Consider the following 19,357-nt stretch of genomic DNA (forward strand, 5'->3'; position numbering starts at 1 on the left):
TTAAGATTTTATTTATTTATTTATTTGACAGAGAGATAGGCAGAGCTGCAGGCAGAGGGAGAAGGAAAAGCAGGCTCTCCGCTGAGCAGGGAGCCCGATGCGGGGCTCGATCCCAGGACCCCGAGATCATGACCTGAGCCGAAGGCAGCCGCTTAACCGACTGAGCCACCCAGGAGCCCCATGGGAGCACTTATTTTTATTTTTTAAAGATCTTTTATTTATTGGACAGAGAGAGAGAGACAGCAAAAGAGGGAACACAAGCAGCGGGAGTGGGAGAGGGAGAAGCAGGCTTCCCGCTGAGCAGGGAGCCCAATGTGGGGCTGGATCCCAGGGTCCTGGGATCATGACCTGAGCCGAAGGCAGACGCTTAACAACTGGGCCACCCAGGCGCCCCATTGGGAGCATTTGTTGTGTGCTCATCCTTCCTAGTGATCTTTTTTCCCAGGGTAAGACTCATTGCTTCCTTCTCAGTGCTCACAGCCTATTCACTAGGGTCCATTTATGAGCTTCTCCAGTATCCTCTTAGAAACAAACAAGCCAACAAATCAGGAATCTCACCCAAGGTCTCCTTTGTTCTGTGATTTTTCACGGGTGTAGTATCTGTAAGCTCTCAATACCTGGGGACCTAAAAGGAATCTGAGCCTCTGGACTGGAATTTCTGTGAAGAGGACATCTTACTTTGTTCATCTCAAGAGACTATATATACAAATGGAAAATGACCAGACCATATAGGAAAATAGAACTCTGACCCACAGTCTGTAGTAACAAGTCCAGGAAGCCAAAAGAAACCCTGTAGCAGTCAGCCCCAAACAACCAGAATTTGATTAATATCCTCCTCCAACCACTCACATAAGATGCCTTGCTTCTAGTTAGCTCCCCCATGCCAACTATCTCCAATCAGAGCATATGTGAAGTCTCTCCCCACCCCCACTTTTTTTTTTTTAACTGTAAGGCTTTCCCACTCCTCTGCGCGGCTTAGAGTCTCTGCCAAATGCAAGTGATGGTGGTTGATTCCGTTGCTTCTAGCAAGCTCTGAATAAATAGCCTTTGCTTGTTCTCATTTTGGTGGTCTTCTTTTATTTCCACAATTTCCTTTAAAGGTTTAGCTTCCCGGTATGCTGTGTGATGTGAGTATAAGCCATTTCCTCTCTCTGACCCTTACTTTCTTCAACTGAAAATCTAGTTCAACATTGAATAAACTTCCTTTATTCAACAAGTAAGCCTTGGCACTTAAAGAAACTGGGCCATAAGAGGTGCTAGACGTTCGGTGGATATTAGAGGCACAAAGATGATCAAGGCCATTAGCTGCTCTCTGCGAATGAAGAGCCCAGTAAAGGGATGGAGATCCATGAACAGGCATGTCATGAGAAGTGTGCGCTGTTTCATACCAGCATCCATCCCACGAGTGCAGTACTGCAGAGAAGGGTGGTCAGTGGGAAGAAGAGGGCTGGGAGAGGATTCCCAGAGGAAGCCTTCTCCCCAACAGCCCGCTCCCCCGCATTCCCACAGCGGCGCCCCGAGGCGGTTGGTGTCTTTGGGAGAGCGGGACGCGCTCTCGGCTCCCTGTTTTCTTCGCTGGGCAAGAGGGAAGGACCACAGAGACGTGGCGCCCTCCGCCGTCCTAGAGAAGCCGGAGTGGCAGGAGGGCGGCCGCCTCCACCTCTCGCGTGTTGAGCTCTGGCTCGCGCCAAGCGTGGGGAGCTGGCGTGGGGCTGGCCCGGCCCGCGGGGCGTGGAGTGCGGGACTCGCGCGGCCGGCTCCTGGGCGAGGGGCCAATGTAGCCGACGCGCCCCGGGCCGGAGCGTCCCTCCCCGACCCTGGGCAGCCCCCGGTCGGGCCCGGCGCGCGCTCGCCTCCCGGGAGGGCGGCCCGGGCCATGGCGGCTGCGGCCCTGGCGAGCGGGGCCCCCTTCGGCCCTGCACTCGAGCTGCTACCGGGACAGCCCGCGCCGGCCCGGGCGCGCCCGGTGAGTGCGGGGCCGGCGCCACGAAGCTGGCTCGGCTCTGCCCCGGGCTCTAGGCCCACCGGAGGGGCGGAGGGGGCAGTGCGGCGACCGGGAAATCGGGGTGCAGCCCAGAGTGGAGGGGCCGGAGGAAGAGGCAGGGAGCGGAGTGGATTCGACATCCCCCCAGACTTGGGCCGCCAGGGGAAACACACGCGCAGCTGCACAGGCATGAGCCGAGCGCTGGGGCGGAGGTGTTCACGGAGCGCTGTGCGCCGCGACGAATGTCCAGCATTTCCGTGTCACTGGTTTTTACAGAGCTGGTTATGTTTGAGGTGGGTCTTGAGATGAATCTGAGTTTGCCGGCGCAGGAGGGAGGAACTGCATCTCCAGGCAGGGGGAGCTGCAGGTGCAAGGACACAGATTTGGGCAAGGAAAGGATTTGGGTTCCTAAGAGGATGGTGACAGGATAGGGGATGAGGGTGGTGGTGCAGGAGATGATCCTTGGCCGGTAAGCTGGGTCTCTGAATAGTCAATGGAATTGTCCCCGGTGCAGAGGATTTGGACGTTTTGAGGCAGGCAAGGGTGAGCCCGCCAAAGTCTTTGAGCCCTGGGGTGCTGAGTAAGTCGCAGTGGGGATTTTCTAAGGCAAGGACCGAAATGCAGCAGAATCAGCCTCTCCATAGTATGGAGACAGATCTGAATGAGACAGTAACTGGGAATTATAAGCCTTGATTGCTCTGCAGAAGCACTGTTTGTGTTTCTTAAGGAAGAAGGTAAGAGAAGGTGCAGAAGCTTGGGCTCCCAGAGATACAGGAAAGGGGGACATTAAAACTGGGAAGTGGGGAAGGAAGAGTAGGGCGGGGCGTTTGAGAGAGTGTGCTGGAGTGGCAGAGTGCAGGGAGTCAAGTCCGAGTTTGGACCTGCCCTTTGGAGGACAGCCTCCAAAGCAGCCCTGGTGTTCTGGGGTGCCCTTAGCTGCCTCTGTGGCTGGTGACAGTGAGGGGGGAGGGAGAGAAGAGAAAGAGCCTCACCCTGGGCCAGCAGGGGTGCAGCAGGGGTGGCCGGAGTGATAGAAGGCGGTGTGGCACAGTAAAGAAGAGCCAGAGAGGGAGACTGCCCTGAATTCTGTCTCCGTTCTGTACCTTTGGGGGCAGTGAATCTCTGAGCCTCACTCTCTTCCATAAAATGAATCAAATCCCCTCCTCAGAGGCTGTGAGGCATACACAAAGTAATACAGGTAAAGTGCCTGGCACAGGCTCATAGATGGTAGTTGCACTTGTTATCAAGGGTTGGTGACCTCTGCCTGGAGGGCCCGCTGTTGAGAAATGAGGGCACCTAGAACGCCGATACTGGTTTGGGGCATAAGGATGAAAAAGGGAAAACTTGCAGAGACTCATGAAAAAGGTGAGGGGATGAAGACGTGAGAAATTGATGGCTGATCCCTTATATCTTTGTAAGTAGGGGGTGCAAATCCGCAGAGAGTGCCAGAATCCAGAAAATCAACTGGCATCCCCTCCAGTACCTCTTTGTGCCTGGTCTACCCCATACGCCAGGCCTGGGTCTGGGATTGTCCTAGGGCATTTAAACACATGTTGTTTCAGGAGTCAGTGACCTTCGAGGATGTGGCCGTCTACTTCTCTGAGAACGAATGGACCGGCCTGGCCCCCGCTCAGAGGGTGCTGTACAGGGACGTGATGCTGGAGAACTATGGGGCTGTGGCTTCCCTGGGTAAGGGTCTTTCTTTTTGGACTCTGCTTCTGCCCTTCAGAGTTTTCTGACTCCTTCTTCCTCAGAAGCTCAGGAACCTTTGATAACCCCCACCTGAGTGGCAACCTCAGGCCCTTGGATTCTTAGTAATGACCCAGCCTCAGTGGTTGCTGGGAAGTGGGAAGTCCTGGTATAAATTTGGTCCTCACATCAGACTTTCTTGCCCCAGGGTGAGAGCTGCCTAACTCCCAACCCCTATGCTATGGGTAGAGTAGGAAAAGAGCAGATTCCTGGTGCCCCAGCAAGCCCTCAGTTTCCCACCCACTCGGTTTGGGAGATCGAACCCAATACCAAGCGTCCTCATGCAGATGTCTGAACTTGAGAGTTCTAAGAGAGGGAGAGAACAAGAAAGCCTAATCTCTCAATGAGTGGAATCATCCATTTGCTCACTCAGACTGTTATTGAGCACCTCTTACTCTAATTCCTGACCTCGCGGCCCCACTCCCCTGGGTCTCCTGTCCCTTCCCCTGGACTTCCTTTTCTTGCTCTCCCTAGTTAAGTCTCTTCTTTCCCCTCCGCCCCTAAAGACAAAGCCTGGGAGGAGCCCTGGGATTGCTCTCTGTCACCCCACTCACCTGCCTGTCCCATTTCCTTCCCCTTAAGCAGCATTTCCATTTCCCAAACCGGCTCTGATTTCCCAGCTGGAGCGAGGGGAAGCACCCTGGTGCAAAGCTCCTCAGGGAGCTCGGGATGGAGAGGGCCCAAGGGGCGTCTCCTCAGGTGAGTGAGGACGGGTGCCAGTCATCTGACTTCCCTTGTCTTGATCTTTAAAATGTAATAGGTATGTGTTCTCTTAACCTAGTGCTCTTATCATGGCCACCATTCATCTGTACTCCCTGACTTTTCTGTTGATGCACTGGGGCGGCCTTTCTACATTGCCCGCCTCCTTTAGTCTTCTAGCAGAAGATTCTGACTGCACTTTGGGGTATCATGGCCGTCTTTATCATTAGAAATCAAGAAATCTCAATAACCCTGAGCCATATAGTTCCAGTTCAGGGGTTTCTGGTGGGCAAAGCCCTGGCATTCCTTTAGGCCCACCACAGGGCTTTCCTGTTCCTAATTTCCTAGTGACAACTCTGTCCCCTTTTTGCCTCCCTGGCCCCATTCCATCTTCTTCCCACAGGAGCTCTTCTGTGGGTACAGTGGAACTTGAGCTTTGCCCTCGATGTCCCCATTCTCACAGTTCCTTGCTGTGTCTGCAGTCTTTCCATGTTAGGATGATCATGGTTACAAGTAACAACCCAGTGCAAACCAGCTTAAACAAAAAAGAGGAACTTACTGTTTCGTGTAAGTAGGAAGTTCATAGGTAGGGTGCAGGTACAGCTTGATCAGAGCTTCAGTCTCTGCTCTCTTCTATCTCCTTGTAATGTTGGCTTTGTCTATAGTCTGGCTATTCTTGTGGTTGTATGACTGGTAGTTGTAACCAAGGCTCTGCTTCTTCATACCTAGGGAGAGAAACAGGGCAGGCCTTCCTCAGGCCTTTGCCATGTACCATCTTAAGTCTTACGCCAACTCTAAACCAATCACTATGGCCAGGGAAATAGTATGCACTGATTGTCTTGGCCCGGACTGCCGATTTCTGAAACTAACTCTCATGTAGTGAGTGGGATAGGTTAACCTGCTTGGCTTAGACCAGTGAGGGCTACACTAGGAACTGGAGTTGGGATCCCTCCTCTCCAAAGGGCATGGCTACTCCATAATGGTGGGGGCGGCAGAGGAGGGAGGGGTTGTTGGTGGTGGTAGATTGGATGTAGAGAGACAACTACAGTGTCCTCTGCCTTCTCTCAGGATCTCAGTGCTTAAACTCCCACCACCCAAGGGTATTTCCCATCTTGACTCTAGGCAGAAAGCCAACAGCTAAGTTATTCCTTGAGTAAAACCCTAGCTCCCTGGCCTGCAGCAAACTTCCTTTGAGTACATGCCCCTATTCAAAGTCCATTTTTTGTCTTAAAGAAGAGAATATCAGGAGACACACAGTCCTTGGCTTCAGCAAGATAAAAGGTGGCCATTTGGAGGGTGAGGAATTGCTCCGTTCCTTAGGAGGCTTTGAATGGGAGTTACAAAGAGACAGATCTTAGCTAAGCCTGAAGAAGAGTTTATTAGAGTGGACCTTTGCAAATAGAGGTGTCTGTCATTAGAGTAAGAAGTGACTTCTGGAAATGGCTGAATGAGGCTGTGAGTCCATGTCTAATGGATGCCTTAGAGAGACCCATCATTGATCCTTTGTAGAAAGAGAAGGCAATAGATAGGTGGGTAGACAGGAAGGAAGCTAAAGGACTGTGGTTTCCCAGCATAGCCTCAGGAACAGCTGTTTGCAGTTCCATCCCATCCTGATTCTTTTCCATGTGAACTGGCTTTTGCCTTCTAGGGGAGGTGAAGAAGAGACCTTAGTCTCTCCTGTTTCCCCTTGACATTTAAAAATGAGTGATGCATTCTCATGTTTTGGGGAACTGATGGAATTTCAACTTCTCTGCATCTGTCTTCTGTCCTTTATATTGTTCTCCTCCTCAAGTTTCAGGTCTCCTGTGTACCAGTCTTTCCACCCACCTTCATTCTCCCTTACCACTTTCATCTCTGCTCCTTTCCTAACGGGCCCCACTCCGACTGAGCCAGCCTTATTTATATCTTGACCCTGGCAGGATGTCCATTTCTAAAGCCTGCTGGGATCTCCCATCTTGAGCAGGTAGAAGAGCCATTGAACCTGAAACTTCGAGGAGAGGGTCCAAGCCTAAGCTGTACTGGTAAGTGAGGGAAATGAGCGCTTTCCTCCCAGGCACATATTTTCTGCTGTCTTTCTTTTGTAAACTGTTAAAACTCCATTTTACCATTTATGTTCTAAATAAAAATCTCTCCAAAAATCCCCAAGTCAACCATTTGATGAAGAGCAAAGTTAAACTCTAAACTTCAGCTTTCATTTGGACATGATTGATTAATTCGGGTGGTTCTTGGGTCTTAGGCTTTAATGGAACAGATGGCCTACTGGCTGCTACGGTCAACCAAAATTTTAAAAGTAAATGCTGTATTTTATTCATTCTGTTAATTTTTAGGGATCAGAAAGCAAGTAATACATGGCCGCTCTCCTGCAAGGGCTCATAGTCTAATGGTACATTCGACATAAATCTATAATTACAGCAAAGTGCAACGCTGTAACAGAGGTGTGAATAGAGCACTGTGGACACAAAGAGGAGGCAGTCTTTGCCTGAAATAGTTAGGGGAAGCACTTTTCATGGTGGGCCTGGTAACTGGATTGAATGGGAAGACCACATTTCCTTTTAATGTTGACAAGTATGAGGAAGATTCTCCTTGTTGCTTCCCGCTGCATATGACAAGTTCAGGTTCCCCAGGTATACCCCAAAGGATCCGTTATTTCTGAACAGGTCCTCTGCCCTGAACCCTGGCCTGGTCTTCTCATGTTATAAACCGGACTACCTAGAAGAAATTCTGATCTGTCTCCCTTAGATTCAATTCAACTATTTCTGGAGAGCTCCGCTCTAGACTCTGTGGAGTTTCTGCCTTTCTGTGGCATACACTTTAGTTGCTTTCTGTGTGATAGCCCTGTTGTGCCATTTTCAGCTAGAACAGGGCCACTGAGACACAGGGTGACACTTGGAGTGAAATGGACACATTAGTACCACTTGGTGACCTTACTTGCTCTGTCATGGGTAATGATGACATTTGCAGCTTTGATTTCTTCTTTCAGAGGGTGTGCTGAAGAGTCAGAAAGATTTTATTCTGAAGGAGGAACGTTTTGAGGAGGCAAAGGACCACGTGGTGTTATCAAGCAGACCCCGGTGGTGTGGCTCCCAGGAATTCTGGTTTGGAAAAACCTGTGAGGAGGAAAAAAGCAGGTTAGGGAGGTGGTCGAACTACTCCAATGGGAGAAGTATGGAGAACACTGCAAATGATATTATAGAAGTGATTGTCAAAGATGAGATGGTCTCAGGAGAAGATAGTTCAGAGAATGCTGATGTGAATACCCACCTTGTTACACATCAGGAAATTCTCAGTGAGCAGGTGTTCTATATATGTGAAGAATGTGGCAAGTATTTTGATCAAAATGAAGACTTTGACCAACATCAGAGAATTCATAATGGAGAGAAGGTCTATGGATGTAAGGAATGTGGAAAGACTTTCAGTTTTAGATCACACTGCATTGCACATCAGAGAATTCACACGGGGGTGAAACCCTACGTTTGTCAAGAATGTGCTAAAGCCTTCGTTTGGAAGTCAAACCTGATTCGACACCAGAGAATACATACTGGAGAGAAACCCTTTGAATGTAAGGAATGTGGGAAGGGCTTTAGTCAGAACACTAGCCTTACACAACATCAGCGAATCCACACTGGGGAAAAACCATACACTTGTAAGGAATGTGGGAAAAGCTTTACTCGGAACCCAGCCCTACTTCGACATCAGAGAATCCACACTGGGGAGAAGCCTTATGAATGCAAGGACTGTGGGAAAGGCTTTATGTGGAACTCTGATCTTGCTCAGCACCAGAGAGTCCACACGGGGGAGAAGCCCCATGAATGTACTGACTGTGGGAAAAGCTTCATCTGCAAGGCACACCTTATCCGACATCAGAGAATCCATACTGGGGAAAGACCCTATCAATGTAATGACTGCGGGAAGGCCTTCAGTCAGAATTCTGTTCTGATTAAGCACCAGAGGCGCCATGCCAGAGAGAAACCCTGTAATTGTCAGACCTCTCACATTGAACATTAGAGAATGCATAATGGTGGTACTTGCTTATAATTCTTATGCAACAGGAACCCCAGAGACAAAACAAGGTGATTGTCCACAGTTTGTTATAACTCTAATAGCCAGTATTATCTTACCCCTTCTGAGTAGATACCCTGTGCTCTAGCAAGAGTGGTCCTCCTGTTAGACCATGTTCATGCTAGGCAACTTTTAGTTGAGCATCTACTCTGTCAGGTACTATGCTAATCACTTTATGTACAATCTTTAGTTTCTCTTAATCCCATTGAGGTAGTTACTCATCCTCGTTTTACAAATGAGAAATCTGAGATTGAAAGAAGTTATAAAACTCATTCAAGGTCACTTAGCTAATATGTTACAGAATTGAGATTAGAAGCAGGTCTATCTGACCCCAGAGTCTACTGTTCTTTATTTGTGCACATTTCTGCTTCTGCTCATTTCTATTTGCTCAAGTTTCCCTAGGCTAAAAATTTCCCTTTCTCATCTAATACCCAGCTCCTTCAACCAAACAGACCTCTCTTCCTCTTCTACTTGTAATCAGTACTGTCCAAATTGTTATTTAACTATGTGCTGTCTTATATTTTTCTAATGTCTTACTGTGTTAGTCCAGCTAAATGTCTCTTTGAGGACCAACACTGTATTTCTTTCAAATTTTGAAACTTATTTATTTTTGACTAGCTGTAACATGCTCATGATAAAAAAAAAGTTGAAATAGTTCAAAAAGGTGTTCGGTGAAAAGTAAATCTCCTTGTCACTCCTATCTCCCAGTCTGTCTTCTCAGAGACAGCTACTGTTACTGGTTGTGTGTCTTCCTGGATATATTCTTTCTATATACAAGTACTCAGCTTTCATAAATCTACCTCACTGAAAACCATGTTTGCTGTAGATGACAATGCAGTTACATTGCCAACTCCAGAACTTTCTCTTCCTCTGAAGCTGTGGTCCACCCTGAGGTCACCAAGGTAACTTAAGGAAACTAGTGGAGGGTAGTCTGAATTGTGCAGTCTTGGGAGACCTGATTCCCTTTGTGTTAGAAGATAGCACTCTGGGACTGGGAAAATGTAAAGCAAGTGGGAGACTTTGTTTTGTTTTGTTTCCATAAAAAATTGTATAGCTACAACCCCTCTCATTGTTCCACTATCCCAGATCCCCTTCCAGTCTTTCCCTTCTCATCATCACGATAGCCCACATTCCAGAGTAAGCTGTATTATTAGAGAATGGTATTGACCATCTTCAAGGGTTAGAGAAACAAAGGCCCTATTCAGAGGAGAGTGCTGGCCAAAACAGATGAAACACATTCCAGACTTCACCTTTCGAGCCATTTTTCAGCAGTTTGCCTCTCTGCTAATTAGGCATTCCACTTTAGAAGCTCCCAGCCAGGTAATGTAATTGTTGACTAAGGAGCAAGGAAGAGAAGCCAGAGACTGGCTTGGACTAAAGTGCTTCCTGAAAGTTACAAACATACTATCTGATTGCTGAAGCTTAAAGCCACTTGGCTTAGCATAGTCCAGTTAGGGTAACCTCTAATAAGCATTGAAACTTTTGTACCAAACAGAACCAAGAAATGGAAATGAGTGATGTGAACAGGCATTTTGGGGAAGTTTATTAAGCAAATATCATTGAGCACCTGCTTGTATGCAAAGCACTATGCTAGGTGCTGCTAAACAATGGAAAGTCAGACCTGCTTCCTGCCTTTCAGGAACATTCATCTAGAGAGAGAGACCAAACAAAAAAATCAAGTAATTGATTAAAAATTGCTAAGCATTATGAAGGAAATGAATGCTACAGAGAGGGAATGATGGAGAGGGAAGCTCTTTATATAAATGGTCAGGGAAGGCCTATCCTAGGAGGTAACATTAAAGTTAAATCTCTGAATGAGAAGAAGGCACATGTATCAAGAAAGGGAAGAACAGCAGGCAGAGGGAACAGCTCTGCAGACTCTGATGTGTGAAGGGTTTGGCATGTTCAAGAAACTAAAAGGTTTGGGGTGTAACATAATGATCAAGGGTATGAGAGGTACAAGTTAGGTTTGTAGACACAGGTGGACCAGATAATTCAATTCCATCCTAAGTGAAAAGCCATTAAAGGGTATTCAGTGGAGGAATGACATGTTTGATTCACATTTTAGGATGATAGCTGCGTGCTAAGTCGACAATGGTTTGTAGAGAGAGGAAAATGAAAGAAGAGATCATGGAGTTTGCTAACAATCCAGGTTGGAGATGATAATGACTTGGAGTGGGCGGTAGTAATAGAGATGGAGAAAAAAATGTATTTAAGATATAGTTTGGAAATAAAATCAGTGACCTGCTAACAGTGGATACAGGAGTAACAGAGGAATTAGGGACAGCTTCCTGGTTTGTGGTTTCAGCCGCTGAATTAGACAGCGGACCACTTACTAGAATGAGTAAGACTGGAATGGGAATAGGTTTGGAGAAGGAGAAACTGAGAACTCTGTTTTGGATTAACATTTGAGATATGTGTGAGATATGCAAGTAGAAATTTCAAGTGGTGGTTGTATACATGGGCTAGAGCTCAGGGTTAGTCATATCTAGAACTTTGCATCTGGGAGTCATCAAATGAGCAGAAGGTACTTAAAGCCATGGGAAGAAATGAACGAAATCCCCTGGAACTGCTCTACCGAACATGGTAGCCACTGGCTATATGTAGTATTTAAATTAAATTTAAAATTTAGGTTCTTACCATACTGCCCAGATTTCAAGCTCGCAATGACTATATGTGGCAGTTGGCTACATATTGGATAGTGTTGACATAGAACATTTTCATTATTTCAGGAAGCTCTGTTGGATGGTACTGCCTTCAGAGAGCATAGCAAAATATGAGGACCCAGGATAGAGTCCTCTGAAACACCAATTCAGTATTTAGGGAGTGGGGCAGGAGGAAGTGCCAGAAAAAGATACTAAGAAAGAGTAGTCAGTGAGAGATTGGCAATATTACTAGTGGACACATTATACAGGCACATTTGATAATAGGGTTGAATGCTTGGACTAGTGCTACAAGGAGGTGATCATTAAAATCCTAAATATATTAATAAATTCCCAGAGTAAGGATGATATGTGTGCTAGATGATGTCAGTATCTTAAAATGGGAGAGAGAGTATGAATAGGAAGAACAACCCATAGAAATGGAACCACGAAAAAGAAGAAGCATTTTGGACTTAATGGAGGAGCATCATGGAAATTGATCAACCCTAGGAACTCTTTCCCTCAAAGATGGAAATGTTTGTATGCAGAGTGGTGGAATGGCAAGACAAATTTTAGAAGTATCACAATGAGAGAATTATCAAAATAGGCAAAAGTTGTGTTATTTCAGAGGGATTAAGAAATAGCATGTAGAAATGGATGGCCCCTACTAAGAGAATTGCTGACTGGTCTTTTCCTTACCAGAGCCCCAGAGACAGGTACTTGAAAACCCTGAGCCCATATCAAAGAACATAGCCTGTGATGAAGGTTTCATCACATGGACGACCTTCCAATTTGTAATGACACTTTCCACACATCTCAAAGTTAGAAGAGGAATGAAATTAATACTTACTAAATTTTGGAGAAATTTAAATATAAAAGAAAATTTAGGAATTTAAGATACTTTCTGATAAATTGCAATTAGCAATATATTAAAATCAAAATTGATTATGGTAAAATTTTGTCTTCAGAATTTTCAGAAGTAGGATCAGAAAGTGAGGAAATGTAAAAATAGTGTATTGAGTCATTCACATATGACAATTAGTGGGCCAGCCCAGAAACTCTTGGGGTAATGAATAATGAAATCCCCTCAGAGGCAGCTACAGAGTTGTCTTAGAAGCAACTCAAACCAGTGTCTGCAATTCTGAGCATGTCTTTGTCAAGGCTGAGTCAGGGTTCCATAATATTCATCTCTTACTTGGTTCCCAGCATCCATTCTCCTTCTCTATGGGGACAATAACCCAAATAATCTTTGGGAAAACATCCTTTCTCAGCCACCTGGTTTGGCCTCACCCCCAACTTCCTAAGCCTAGGTCCATCAACTTGTCCTATTTGGCCACAGAGCCAATGAGATATGAGGAGATATTTACTGGGCCTTCTGAAAGAGAGAAGCTTTTCTTTGAGAGCAACCAAAGAAGACACTCTCTGTCCTCCTCTGTGTGATATATATAGGAAGATATGAAGCCTTGAACTAGGGCAATACTTTCTTTTTTTTTCTGTTAAACGGGCAGGTGAGGGGAGAATCTGGAGCTTCCTGATGTTGGTATGTGGAGCTTGAGGATGAAGCCAATATCAAAGAAGATAGTGGCAAAGAAGAGAAAAACTGGGTCCCTGGTGACATTGTTTGAGCCACTAGCCCAAGCCTTACTTGAGTTAAGACTTACCTCTGGACTTTTCAGCTACGTGAGCCAATACGTATCTTTTGTTAAACTAGTTAGATTTGGGTTTTCTGTCATTTGCAACGTAGTCAGAGTGATCCAGGCTTGTATTTGAAAGCACTGGTGTCTAGTAGAGCACCTAAATGTTCTGCTCTCTCCTGCTTAGTAGTCACACAAGCTGCTCATTTGTATTGCATCTCAGTTGCTTGGAGTTTGAGTGGCTAAATAGGCACCTCTCATGCTTAATTTCATGAATACCATCAGACTGATATTTTGTCATACCATAGCATACCTTCCAAATGTGAGTATGATACTCTCAGTTCCAGATTCTCTAGTGGATAACTTCCTGTCTCTTTGATGTATTTTCTAGGCCCCCCCTACCCGACCTATGTGAATTTGGGGTTTGCCATGTCATCTATATTTTAACTTGGATTCTTGTGAAAGAACCAGATATTTTTCATATCCACTATTGCGTTGTTTTATTGAGCAGTGTTCCACTACTCTTGAGAGGTACAGAGTCCCCTAGAGCATGTTATCTGAAGCTGAAAGTCATTTCTCTGCGGAGTGATTGAGAAGTAAGCAAAAAGTTAGTTCCTTACCTTAGCAAAAAAGGAAAGCAAAAGGAACTGGCTTTGAATTTTTTTTTTCCCCAAGAGAAGAACTCTATTTCTGGTGTAAGTGATATAGGTGTTGGAGTTAAGCCACTGCATTTTTCAGCTTCTATCCCCATTTCCAGCATCCCTAGTCCAGGCGGAACTAAAGTGTGCTTAGTATGAATGAAGCCATTCTGATCACTAGTATATTGAACCCACTAAAGTTGCTAAAAAGTTATTGACTCATTTTATATTATATTATATTATATATATAAATAAATATATATTTTTATATTTATATATATTTTATATATAATATTTTTATAAATATTATATATAAATATATATATTTATATATAAATATATTAAAAATTTTTATTTTGTTGATAACATAAAAAGAAATGAGAAAGAACTGGTGTGAGCAAAGACGCCAAAATGTAAATTTGCCTATCCTACAATCAACTGTTGTCTCAGGTGGTGTCCTACACTATAGATTACTCTTCCCTTCAGATGTGTTTCCTGCCCACCAAAAGCACCCTATGGAGAGGTTGTCATAGGCTTTTGACTCTGCCCTGTTCCCTTTGAGAACATAGTAATTCTGAATGCATCCACCAGGCCCCAAGTTTATTTTATTATTTTCCTGGCAGACTCAAAGGATACTCATGCAAGTGGGGCTATGGTCCTCTGATATGTCTGTCCTGGGGGTGGCAGATCAGATTCCCTGATGTTCCTTTGCAACATGCAAACCCATGTGAAGAAGAAACTAGAAGGAGGGGAATGGAATATGCTGGAAACTGGTACAAATAACACAAAAGACCAAAAAACCCAGGATGTATACAGTGAAAGTATTCTGAAAAGGTAACAGACATACCTGACGGAAGCCACCCATGACAATGTTAATATGGTAACTGAAAATCAACTCAAAGCATACATAAGACGTAGGCATGACCCATTCATTCCTTTCCACCTCCTTGGCTTTATTTCACATAATTACCATCTCAGAGTGTTAAGATAGCTATTGTCTTTTCAATCCAATCCTCTCTCTAAGATCAAGAAGATGTTCTTAAAATGAAAATCTAATTATATCACCCTCTTTCTATAAATCTTTTAATCATTTCCTGTTGCCTAAAAAACAAAATCCATGTTCCTCAGGTGAATATTCAAAACTGTATTACCGATTTGTCTTAATTGATGGTTTTACTGTACCTCCCATCCACCTCCAACTGAGGTCTCAACTACAGCCATATTTCTCTGCTTCTAATTTTTAACCATGTTTTGCTCTTTCTATATAGGTCAGTGGTTCTTAGCTGTAGCTGATTTTGCTCGCCTTTACACAGACAATTTGGCAATGGTTAGAGAAATTTTTTGTTGTCACAGTTGAGGAGAGGGCTGCTCCTGGCATCTAGCGGTAGAGGAAGGCATGCTAGTAAATATACTCCAATGCACAAGGCATTCCCCCACAACAAAGATTATCTGGCACCAAATGCCAATAGTGTAGCTGTGAAGAATATCTTGTACAGGTCAACCTCATCTGGAGGTTGGTTGATCATTTCTTTGAGCCTTTAAAAACTTGTTACAAACAAGGAATAAGTTTCAACATAGAACACCAGAATAGAAATACAGATTTATTAAGAGGAAGACTTTTTGCCCAGGGTGGGTGATCAAGTCAGTTGCAAAATCAGTTGTGCTCTGCCAGCCTGCAATGCCAGTTTTCTCCCCTAGGTCAAAGAGTGCAAGAACTAGAAATGAGTATATTCAAAAGGTGCCAGGTAACACCCTCTGCTTGACAGAGGTAAGACTGCTCTTGTCCTAAGCACAGGCAACTAAAATAGGGTCGAAAAGTATAGACTCTGCCTCTCCTCACCCTTTTTCAAGTTTCTCTGGAGCCAAGCTAAAATAGAAATGCTTTAATGGAGACCTAGGAGGATGGGGCAAAACCCTAGTTCTGTGGCTTAAAGACTGAAACTACAAAATTAGGAGGCCAAATTAAGGATCTTAACAATATCTCTGGTAGTGCTCAATAGCTGATAGATGCACTTTCCTTCCCCACAATTGATAATGGGTGATGTAGTGGACTTGATTGGTTGCTACTCCAGCATCCATCCTCCCCTTTCCTCTTTTTAATAGGCTCACATTTCCCAGCCATATAGGATGGTTTAACTACACTACCGGCCAGCAGGGTGGACCCTGACTGGCTTAAATCAATCGGAGTAATGCCATTTCCATTTCTACATTTAATGGGTGTGACCTAGGTTGATCCAAACAGAGTGGAGCTCAGGACTTTGGAAAATATTTTCAGGGGGAGATACCCTCTCTTTACTCTTGGATTTAAATTGAGAAGCATATAGCCATGGCCACCACCAGCCTATATGGTGCCTTTGTGCAAACTAGAAAAAAGGCATTCCTGTGGACAGATGAAATCCAATTTGTCTTTTTTCATTTAGAGTTTGTGTTTTTGTGTGTGTCATTTAAGGAATCTTTGCCATAACCAAGGTCATGTTTTTTTTTGTTTTGTTTTGTTTTTTGGTTTCTTCTCCATGTTTTAGGGTTTTAATTCACATTTAAGTCTATCATCCATTTCAAGGCAATTTTTGTATATGGAGTGAGGACTGGGTTAAGATTAATTTTTTGGATATAGCTATCCAATTTTTCTAGAACCGCTTGTTGAGCAGATTATTTTTCCCCATTGAACTGCAGGGTCAGAATTCAATATGTGAGTCTATCTCTGGACTCATTGATTTCTTTGTCTATTTTGATTCCAATACATCATCTTCATTACCATTAGTTTTATAACTTGAAATCAGGCAGTGTAAGTCTTCCAATTTTTTCCCCCCAAGGTTGTTTTGGCTTTTCTCATTCCTTTGCATTTCCGTATACCTTTTAGAAGCAATTTGACAATTTCTACAAAAACACCTGCAGGGATTTTGGTTGAATCTATAGGTCAAATAGGCAGTAATTGACATCTTAAAAATATAGAAGATTTTGATCCATGAACACTGTATATCTATGTATTTTAATTTTGTAGTTTTTCTGTACAGGTGTGGCACACATTTGGCCAAATTTATCTCTAAATATATATTTAGAAGCCATTGTAAATAATACTTAATTTTCAATTTCCTCTTTGCAGAATATAGAAATAAAATGGAATTTTAAATATTGATCATTATCCTGAAATATGTGGCTAACTGCCTAGGCAAACCCATTAGCCCCATTAAAATTTCCCTGTCATGACCATGAATTTTCTTCTAGGCGCAGAAGGAAATTGGTTGGAAAGGAACTGGACGTGGTGGGGGTTGGGGTTGGGTTCAGCATGTGGACCCCGCTGCTCATTGGCCTAGGTGGGCCCCGCCCCCCCACGCGGTATCCAATAGAATGCATAGCCCCACCTCTTACTCTTGTTCTAGACTGCTGCCGCCTCTCTAGGAAAGTCGGAGAAACAGCTGGGTCTGGGTTCCTCGAATCAGAAGTGGGAGACAGGTAGGAAGATGGGAGGAGTAGAGAGCACCCGCTGTCTCTTTTCCTGCTGTTAGTCTCCCGGAATCACACTGAGGTGTGAGGTCTCCACGGTTCCTAAGAGAGAACCCGAGGGAGGTTATGGGCCGGCAGGTCGTGGTGACTGCACTTCTGGCACAGCGTGTTTTTCTTTGGGGTAGGGCGGGGGAGTAGTTTTGTTTGTTCTGAATTGTGAGGGTACCGTTTGAATATTGACTGTTGCTGATCACAACTTACGTCGAGAGAAAATCTGCAGGGGCCGAACGGAGCCCGTGGCGAACGGGTCCGGTTTGGCCCTGGAAAGACTGGAAGGACCCCGGACAGAGCCAGGTCCAGAGGTCCAGAGCCCTACTCTGGTAGTGGCTTTGGTCGCGACTAGAGGAGGTGTAGCCAGGCCTGGAGTGCTGGCCAGGCTTCCTCCCCCTTCCCCACCCCACCCCACTTCCAACTTTTCCACCACTCTCGTCCATTTTCCCGAAAGGTTGCAAGACAGGGAGCGATACCAACAGCCCCACATGGATATCACCATCCGCCTTCTGGGCCAGTCTGGCTGCGGTGGACACCCTTCTCCCCTCTCTCCTCACCTGCTTCTGGGCTCTAGGAACACCCAACCCTTTGCTCTTAGGATGCCCAACCCCAGAACCCCCTTCTTTTTCAGCTGGACCTAGAAAATGGTTTGTAAACACTTAACTTGATAGACATGGCTTTTAGCCCAGACCGGAAGCCTTTAACTGTCCATGGAACAGCCAAAGGGTCTAGTACATTGCAGTTTGGGAGTTTTACTCCAAGATGGAACTTACTTCCAAATTATTGGGATGACGGTAAAGAATTCTTATTTTTCACGTCTGTCTGTTCATCCTTTTCATTGCATCCTCTTTAACCTTGTGTCATAACATTAAAATTCTGAGGATTCAGACTTGACTGGGGTTTACGATCAGTCTCTGTTCATGAAATAACTTGGGTTGCAAAAGACTTATTTGGTCCTCATATCAATGTTTGAGATTTTTTTTTTATGGCTGACATCAGATTCTAGAAAATGTTTTGGGTTATTTAAGGGAACCTCTAGGTCTGCAACATTTCAGATAACTTACATAGGGCTTTGATATTTTTGAAGCATATGTTTTTCAACAGCCGATTACCTGATCTGACCTTTTTGAAGGCTTCTTGTTTGAAGTCCCAATCTCTATGAAATACCTCCTATATTGGACGAATAGGTACAAAGACCCAACAACACATTGATTTAAGAGAAATAGAACACCCATGTCCCAGGAGTACCTAATTACTCAATTTGCAAGGAATCACTACTTGTGTTAATATTGGATAGAAACCTTCTTTGAGATTAGCTTTGCCTGTGAGGATTTACATTGTCTTTTCTTTTATGCCCTTCAATTGATGCTTTTGACTACTCTGTCCTTATTAAAGTCTTTATACTCACAAAGATGCAGTATCTAGTATCATCTGACAACTTTTCCCATGACCTACATGCCTGGCTTCCTTTACCTTCCTGAAGGGCTGTAACATCAGAACGCCATAGATGTGGGAAAACAGAACTGAGATTGGGTTGTGGGATTTGTCTTGTCTATTCATGCATGATGTGTGAGCAGAGGGAGAACTGGGTATAGTGATAGCAACCATTTTGTCTCAAACCAGACCAGTTAAAGTGTAAAGATCTACCAACACATACAGTTTTGGTATGTATGGAATCTCTGGTCTAACCAGTGGTACCTGCTGTGTTACAGGCATTGTCCTTAATGGGTATACCTGGCAGAATCAACCTACTGTTTTCCAATGATGAACTAAGTAGCTGACACAGAGTGGGATTTGGAAATAGTTTACAAATATAACACTATAATATTTGGGATATGCCTTGTAACGTGGCATGTAATTTTAACATGGCTGCTACTCATTTTTTTTCCAACTTACCTTCTTCCCACCCTTGCCAGAGCTATACAATTAATGAAGCATCTTGAAAATCAATCTATATGTCTTAGAAAAAAATAGTATTAGGGAGTCATCAAAATCTTATTGGTAAACTATCTCCAAGTCTTGTTTTGATTTAGTTCATTTGAATCATTGGCTTTTAGTGTCTGAAAAGGAATTTTGAAGTTGCCTAATCCAACTGTCTTATTTCTATACAGCAAAAAAGCAGAGGTTGAGAGTTAAGGACTTTTTCAAGGTCTTCCAGTGTTTGTGTGCATATGTAGTAAACATTTTCCAATCTCTGGTATGGGGATTCTAGGGAACTTTATTCACAGTTTGGGGCTCCATGTTTCTTTTTGGTGTATAAATCCTCTATCCATAGCCCACTCCCCTCCCCATCTCCTCTCCTGGCTGCTTTCCTGTGATCCTCTGATTATGGATCTGGATTCCTGGAACCTATAGTTTTCTGAGGCTCCTTCCTAGAATGATGTCTGCTTTGTCTCAGCATTTTGATCTGTGCCTGTTATCTTCCTCTTGTGAGCAGAGAATCATGCCGCCCAGTAT

At 44.5% G+C, this 19,357-nt stretch overlaps 1 protein-coding gene across 5 annotated transcripts; it reads left to right on the forward strand.

The window, feature by feature from the left end:
* Positions 1-1,653: 1,653 nt before the first annotated feature.
* ZNF662 (zinc finger protein 662) lies at positions 1,654-13,618 on the forward strand. 5 transcript variants are annotated; one of them, XM_027584615.1, is made up of 5 exons: positions 1,654-1,966; positions 3,547-3,673; positions 4,316-4,432; positions 6,352-6,453; positions 7,413-13,618. In XM_027584615.1, the coding sequence occupies exons 1-5, from the start codon at positions 1,877-1,879 to the stop codon at positions 8,435-8,437; spliced, it is 1,461 nt and encodes a 486-aa protein (XP_027440416.1). In that variant the 5' UTR covers positions 1,654-1,876; the 3' UTR covers positions 8,438-13,618. The 5 variants fall into 5 exon arrangements, with proteins under 5 accessions (XP_027440416.1, XP_027440417.1, XP_027440419.1 ...); XM_027584616.1 differs by having other exon boundaries at positions 1,655-1,966; positions 4,319-4,432; XM_027584617.2 differs by lacking the exon at positions 1,654-1,966 and adding an exon at positions 2,004-2,277.
* Positions 13,619-19,357: the final 5,739 nt, after the last annotated feature.

Source organism: Zalophus californianus, chromosome 1 (assembly GCF_009762305.2).
Source record: "Zalophus californianus isolate mZalCal1 chromosome 1, mZalCal1.pri.v2, whole genome shotgun sequence".
Classification (NCBI taxonomy): domain Eukaryota; kingdom Metazoa; phylum Chordata; class Mammalia; order Carnivora; family Otariidae; genus Zalophus; species Zalophus californianus.